At 35.2% G+C, this 7,528-nt stretch overlaps 1 protein-coding gene across 1 annotated transcript; it reads left to right on the top strand.

Annotated features, from left to right (window-relative positions):
• On the top strand, positions 5,710-6,887 carry LOC109360047 (stellacyanin-like). The gene is made up of 2 exons (XM_019604788.1): positions 5,710-5,877; positions 6,305-6,887. Exons 1-2 carry the CDS (start codon positions 5,715-5,717, stop codon positions 6,706-6,708), a joined length of 567 nt encoding a protein of 188 aa, XP_019460333.1. The 5' UTR covers positions 5,710-5,714; the 3' UTR covers positions 6,709-6,887.

The raw sequence follows: 7,528 nt of genomic DNA, 5'->3' as shown, positions 1-7,528 counted from the left end.
TGACACGTCGCATATCATTGAACCCGATTCAATTAAGCTAAAGGATAATCTCATTTTTGAAACTATGCCCTGGAGAATTGCTGATCGGAGTGTGAAGATGTTGCGAGGCAAGGAGATTCCCCTAGTTAAGCTGATCTAGAGCCAAACAAATGGAGAATATGCAATTAGGGAGGTCGATGATGCCATAAAAGAGTCCTACACCTATCTTTTTTCTTAAGAGGTATGCTTAATTTTCAAGGACGAAAATCTTATAAGTGGGGAAGGATTGTAACACCGTGAATTTTTTGTGTATGTTTTAGTAATTATTTATTTTACCAACAATTTATTTTAGAAATTAATGGGTATTGATTTAGGCTAAACCATAGTTGAGTGTTAGTATTTTTTTGTGAATTCCTATTTGGTGGTAAATTTTTGTAATTTTATGTGACGAAAAGTTTTTGAGTTGTTGTCGGACCCAAATTTGCCCGAATTCAGCCCAATAACGTGTTTCTGAGTTCCGTAACTCAGAATCGAATTCTGATTGCTCCATAGGCTTTGAAATATTATTTCAAGTCAAGATAGATATCAAGTTAGTTCAGAACCCATTTCTAAATATTTTTCACTCTGAATTCTGTCTTTCGAAGTTCTAACCGTAAACCGAAATTGAGAGATTTTTAATATCCATCCGAGTATTAGCCAACAACACTCGAACATGGTTTAATTGTGAATGTCTTTTCGAAGAGGTCATATCACTTTCATGAGTGAAGCTTGCTTGTCAAACAAGTAAAAGTACACATCTCTTACACAAAAATCTCTTAAATCACTCATCTACCTCTTACACAATCCACTTTTTTGGAAACACCTTTGGTCTTCCCCCTCCCAAATCTGATTTCTTGTTCTTAAAAGCCAACACCTAGCTTAGAGAAAAACCCTTAGCATTTTTTACTCTTCTTCACTTTTGAATTTCTAAGAACTTCAAGGTAGTTCTTCATTTTGATTTCTCCGTCTCTTAAGATCTAACCATTAGATATTTATGAAATTTTAGTATGATGTTTATATGTATGTTATGAACATTTTCAACCGTTGAAATTTTCAAATAATCTTCCTATCTCTTTCTAATGTCAAAACTCTATATATGTGCTTTCTTGAACTTAAAAAGTCGTTTTTGAAACCATGAATCCTTTGAGTTTATGAGACTGTTTTTAGTGTTGAAAAATATGCATTTTGTTGATTTTAATGAAAGGAGATGATTATGAAATCAAAGAAACCTTTAAGGAGTTTTCTAGCTATGTAAAGTTTGAATCTTTTCACTTGTTTTTGGCTTGAGAAACCATAGCCTTTGACAAGATAGAGAGTGTTTATTTTGCCATGTTTCTAAGTTAGATGTTTATAAGATGGATGAGTTTTGTTGAATAGATGGTTCATTGTTATTCATGACTAAAAAACCAACACCTATTAACCTTTGTGGTTAAGTTTAGAGGTGTTGAAATGATCATGAAACTTGTTGAATCTACTTTATTAACTTACTTTAAAGTGGTAAGAGTAACAAATAATTTATTGATTTAAAATGTTGTTTTAAGTATGAGATCAACACTATCAACACTTGTGGTTGTATTAGAAAAAGATGTTTTAAAATGAGCATGGAAAGCTATTATACAAAATATGGAATCTACTTAAGATGAATTGCTTTAAAGTGGTAAGATCAACTTAAGAGATATTGATTTAAAAGTATGGGCTTGATTAAGAAACTTACATCAAAGTGGTGAGTATGACCTAAAAAGTCTCCATGAAAGTATAAACTTATGCAGTGATAAAAGTATAAACTTTATTAAAATCTTACCTTGAAAAAGATGGAAATCGTGAACAAGACTTTCGAGGATAAAGGATGGTTCAAGAATATGAATCTTGGACCGGATGGATAAAAGCGATTGAGTTCATAAATGGGTTAAAACGATATATTTACCTTAGGGTTATCATGTAAAAATTTAACTCGCAAATCACTAATTTGATTTTGTGTTTAGTTTCAAATCTTTCGAAGGCGGATAACATAACCATTCGTGTAAAGGGGATCAATCGCTCAACAAACTAAGGTGAGGGAAAATACATCGTGACATAATGGTGTCCGTATATGACATCCAGATCTCAAACTATCTCAAAAGTTTGGAGTATTTTTGTGTATCAAGAAACTAGTACTTATCAAATATTTGTGTGCTTGGATTAAGTACCGATAATTTCTTAAGTTGTATGCCTTAGGATAGATTAAAATATCAAGTAATACAGTAGTTAACCCCGAAGGAATACCACTCGAAAGATTAAAACGCGTAGGGATGAAAGCAACAGTGATATTAGATCTAGTGGCCCAAATGGTTGAGAGTGTCGTCCTCGCCATTGGACTAGCTACACCTAGGCGAGCCAGCCACGCCTAGGTGATCCAGCCACGCCTAGGCGAGCCAACCACGCCTAGGCGAGCCAGCCACGCCTAGGCGAGCCAGCCACACCTAGGCGAGCCAACTACGCCTGGGTGAGCCAAACATGCATGGCCACTAGACCAGCCACGCCTAGGGGAGCCAGCCACGCCTGGTTGAGCTAGACACGCCTGGTCATGCTTGAGTGAGGGCCAAGCAACGTGCTTGGCCAATTTTGGGTGGTTTTGGCGCCTAGGCGACAAGCCCTTGCCCGAGCGAGGATCATATGGTGATTTTGACCAGATTTTGGTGGATTTAGCGCTTGAGCGACAGTCCCTTGCTTCGGTGAGAGCTAGGCAGAGAATTGAGTCTGTTTTGATGAATTTATCGTTTGAGTGAAAGTTTCTCGCTTGGGTGAGAGACATACATAATTTTGATTGTTTATGATTGATAGCTTAGGCAATAGCCCTATCTTGGACGGTGATGTTGTGATTTGGGCGATGCCCAAAAACGATTATATTATACCACGTAGCGAGGTCGTCTAACTGTAAGAAGTTTGGCCTTGTGGTTGTCCAAAATAATTCAACGATGGTTCGTAGTGGTAAGGATGATATTCCTCTATTACGTGATGACGTAAGATTAGGTCCCACAGGAAGCATTCCTTTGGGAGATGTCTTAGGTTATGTCGATCATGTAAAAGAATGATTAAAAGATTTAATCGGTTAACTTTGGTTAGTGTGCATACTCATTATGGATAAGAAGTAGTGGAAAGGAAATTTACGGGAGACAAACGAGCCCCGCGATGTTGAGAGGAACAAAAATGGTGGTCATTCATCAGGAAAGTCTTGAGGAAGAGTCTAGGTGTGACGAGTCCCTTGTATTCCTAGATAAGGTATTCTGTTGGATCAGACAGTTCTCACAATGCAAACTAGATGATCTCTGAAAACTCCTTTTTGCAATCAAGATCGATGAGAGGGATGCCATAAAGTGTTTGATACGACACCGTCCTGAAATGGATAGTTCTTTGGAACATAACGTTCATATATCCTTACGAGGAATAATTTGGTGCATTTAAATCGGCTTGTTATGGGACCTATACTCTCATTCATTTCCGAATAGTTTATTGGGAGGATATTGGTGTAAGGATGGATGAAATAAACATAGCATTCATACATTGAGCTCGTTGATATTGATCCTCATGGTTTGAGTTATAACATCATTCATCATTTGCATTTGTGTATGTGACATATATTGTGTATATTATGCGTGTCTGTGTGGATGTGATATTCTGTGTAATTCCACACCGTCAATGAGTAACATTCATTAGATGTCTTACTCCCTCTTCTTCCTGTTTGTCTCCGGTTCGCGTTCTTGTTCAGATGGACCATTGAGCGATGATTCGGAGCTACCGATTCTTGATGTGCTGGGAGGGCGCATGGAGGATTGATGGAGATCAATACACCTACACGGGCCCTTGTGCCTTATAGCTGGAGATGGTTTGTGATGGCTCCACGATGTGCTTTCCATCCCATCATGTGGACTTGGAGTCTTCCTTCATCTTGCCCGATTGGAGATCAGCACCTGCCGTATCATCTATTCAGTCTGTGACTCCTCACGGGCCAGCTGCCACGGGTCCATATACGAGGCGACAGAGTTAGGAGGACGTGATTAGTTCCCCACCATAGAGGAGAGCCGTTCGGCGGACCATTCCTGAACCGCAGGTAGATGCGAGAGCGGGGATTAAGTCGTATAATTCGTCCTGTGACCCGAGGAGGAGATGGAGGCTGAGGAGGAGCTGGAAGCTGAAGAGGAGTATTGCGTGGAGTTAATCTGCATAGAGGAATCCATCCAGGTAGTAGACCTCTTCTCTGATTCTGAGATGGAGGAGGATTCGAGTGAGTGTTCTAGCGCACACACGGACACTGGAGCGAGCCGTTAGCAGCCATTTCCATTTTTGTTTTGCTTTTTGAGTAAGATATCTATGTAGGGTACTTTTGATGTGCTGAATGACTCAACTTAATTTGTATAGTTCCAGTTTAGGCAAAGATTTCATTTTGCCTTGCATTTCGTATTAACGTTTTCGTTCTTGCAATGAAGAAGTATTCAAAGATATGTTCAGTCATTTTTTGTTACCATTAGGTAACGGTTTTTTATTTTCCGCAATTTATGTTACTAAAAGTGATATCCCGAAAAGGAAACGAATATAAGGAAACAAATTTTATTTTACATTATTCAAAAAAAAATTACCCACTTTTAAGCAATATTTTTTTGGAGTAATTTTTGGAGCGTTACACATCCTCTCCTAAATAATTTCAATTTAGGTGCATTTGAGTGTGAGTCACCCTCGAAGCTTGAAGGTGATAATAAGATCATGCCCCAACTTGTTTGTGGGATTTGAGATTGATCCATGATCAACAATTTCATCATTGTCTCAGTTTTGGGCTTATTGGTACTTTTGGCTTGAAACATAAGACCAACTCAATAATTCCTCCAATTTGATGTGTTGGATTGTATGTTTATGCTCAAATTGTCCTTGCCGACTTAACCCAAATGACATTAGACAAAATCACTTCGAAATTGCCCTAGTTTATGCTGGTCTTCCACTACTCTATTGTTTTTTTTAGTGGTGATGCAGTGACAATGATGGTGAGAGATTGAAATTTAATCATTTACATTAAAGATGGGATGTTTTTATTAAAAATTTATGATAATTTATTGGAGTTAATATTTCTCTGCTCATAGTGTGTACCTTCAAAAACTTAGAATAATGAATAGACATTGACATTTATATTATTTTGATTTGTCTTCACGATATGTCATATTTTATTTTGCTTAATTACACCAATCACCATTTTTTTAAGAAATTACATTTATCTCTTGTATAATGTTAGTCAGTGTAATGTATATATATAATAACTATGAGTGATTTGTGTAGGTTTAAAAAATGATGGGATAATTTATATAATTTGACAAAAACTCATAGGGTATAAGTGTAATTTACTCATTAATTAAATACATGAGTAAGGGAAAATTAGTCATTTTAATTTGTATATGTAGCTTAGCTCTATCGTAGAATTGAAGAATAACATATTGAATGAATTTAAAGTCGTACCTAAAGTCTTATCAGTTCAACACCCTTTAACCACTGCCCAGCTAACATGACCCATTATCACACTCCACAAAGTTGATAAGATTATGCATATTCCAAGTTTTAATGCATTTTTTTATTGTTTTAAATTTATCATTCTTGAGTTAGGTCATCAGATAAAGAGCAGCCTCAACTATATATATTAATGTTCTATCTACCCAATGCTTCACAAATTAATTAAAATGGCAAAGGTGCTTCTAGTTTATTATTCTCTTATCTTTGGTTTTGCAATTATCACATGTTCAGCCACTACATACATAGTTGGAGATAGTTCTGGCTGGGACATTAGCACTAATCTTGATACATGGGTAGCAGATAAAAAGTTTAAAATAGGCGATTCTCTTAGTAAGTACTTAATTTCTTTCATAGCATAAGATAAATTATTAAATATAGCAAGTAAAATTGCATTGTACTTTAATTTCTTCTTGTTTTATTCAAATTTAATTTCTTTTATTAATGTAACATCCTAATGAAAATGATATTTTACATCAGCATTTGACTACATTGGTCATTATTCTAATCCAAGGTTTAAGTTCAACACAAATTATAATATCAGATACCAAGTGGGGTTATCATTTCTTGCTTTTAAGACCAAGATTCATTGAAAGAACAAAATTTATTGTTTTTCATAAATATTTTATTTGTCCAACAATAATTTCCCTTTAACAATTAGAAGTTACATGCTTAGTTTTTTCATCAAAATATTGGACCTTTCATTTTGTTGCTGGAGAGGTTAATAACAACAGCTTAAGAAATTTTGTTTATGTTGCAGTTTTTCAATATTCATCATCATCCTATAGTGTAGATGAGGTTACAAGAGAAAACTATGACACTTGCAACACAACAAATATATTGAAAAGTTATGGAAATGGGAACACAACAGTGACATTGACAAGAGGTGGAGATTGGTATTTTGTGTGTGGAAACCAGTTATATTGTCTCGGAGGAATGAAGCTCGATGTTCATGTAGAAGGCGGCAAAGCACTTTCACCAGCTCCAGCACCTAAGGCCATGTTTGGATCGAATCAAAAGACTAATGCAGTTCCAGATTCACAGTCTCCCTCATCAAAGAAAAGCACACACCTTTCAAATGGAGCTATCAATTATGCAAGGGGTGCTCTTTATTTGATTTACATTGCTCTTTTGGCTAATGTTTTTGGGGTATTAGGGATTTAATCATATAAGGACTACAGCTTTATTTTTTTTGAAGTATATCAACTTGTATTGTTAATTGAAAAAATAAAAAAATAAAAGCAGTTTTGTTTGGTTATGCAAGAGTAATATACATCATACTTTGTATATGATTGTTGAACACAAATAAACGATAGGAACAATGATATGGTTTTTGTGTGTAACAACCTTCTTTTTCACACAATATGTAACAACTTGAATCACATGCCTCATTTATATTCTGTCTTTGAAGAAGGGTACTCTTAAGTTATTTTACAAAACTTTTTAATTGAATTTCATTGTGATTATTTAGAAATCATATTCTTTTAAGACAACTTTTAAAAGGGTGTTTTCAAATGTTTTAGATTGTCAAATTTTGTCAAGCATATTTTGTGTTTTAAGTATCATGTTAAAACAACAAAAAAGTCTCAAACTAATAATCAAAATTAGGCCTTAGTTAAAATGGACTTGTAGGTAAATTTAAAAGGAAGGGTTTATTTATTATTAAATCATTTAGTGAATTTTGATTATAAAACACATAAATTAAGAATGAATACCTCTAAGAAATTAAATCAATATCTCATGCTTTCGTATTTTATGAACAAACTTACACAATCCATGTACCCCAAAAAAATGTACCAAAAAAAACTTACATAATCCAAAAGAAATTAATACATATATTTAGATTAAGATTTGATTTGTGCCACACCCATGCTAGCTTCTTGGTTTTGACGCTTATTCAAGGTTCAAACCATTGGCACCAGGCTTCGAACCTGACCAAGATGATGATGGTAATGAATGTGGATGATGATGATGATTACCTTAA

Source organism: Lupinus angustifolius, chromosome LG11 (assembly GCF_001865875.1).
Source record: "Lupinus angustifolius cultivar Tanjil chromosome LG11, LupAngTanjil_v1.0, whole genome shotgun sequence".
In the NCBI taxonomy this organism is placed as follows: Eukaryota; Viridiplantae; Streptophyta; class Magnoliopsida; order Fabales; family Fabaceae; genus Lupinus; species Lupinus angustifolius.
This window is presented reverse-complemented; position numbering and strand designations above follow the sequence as displayed.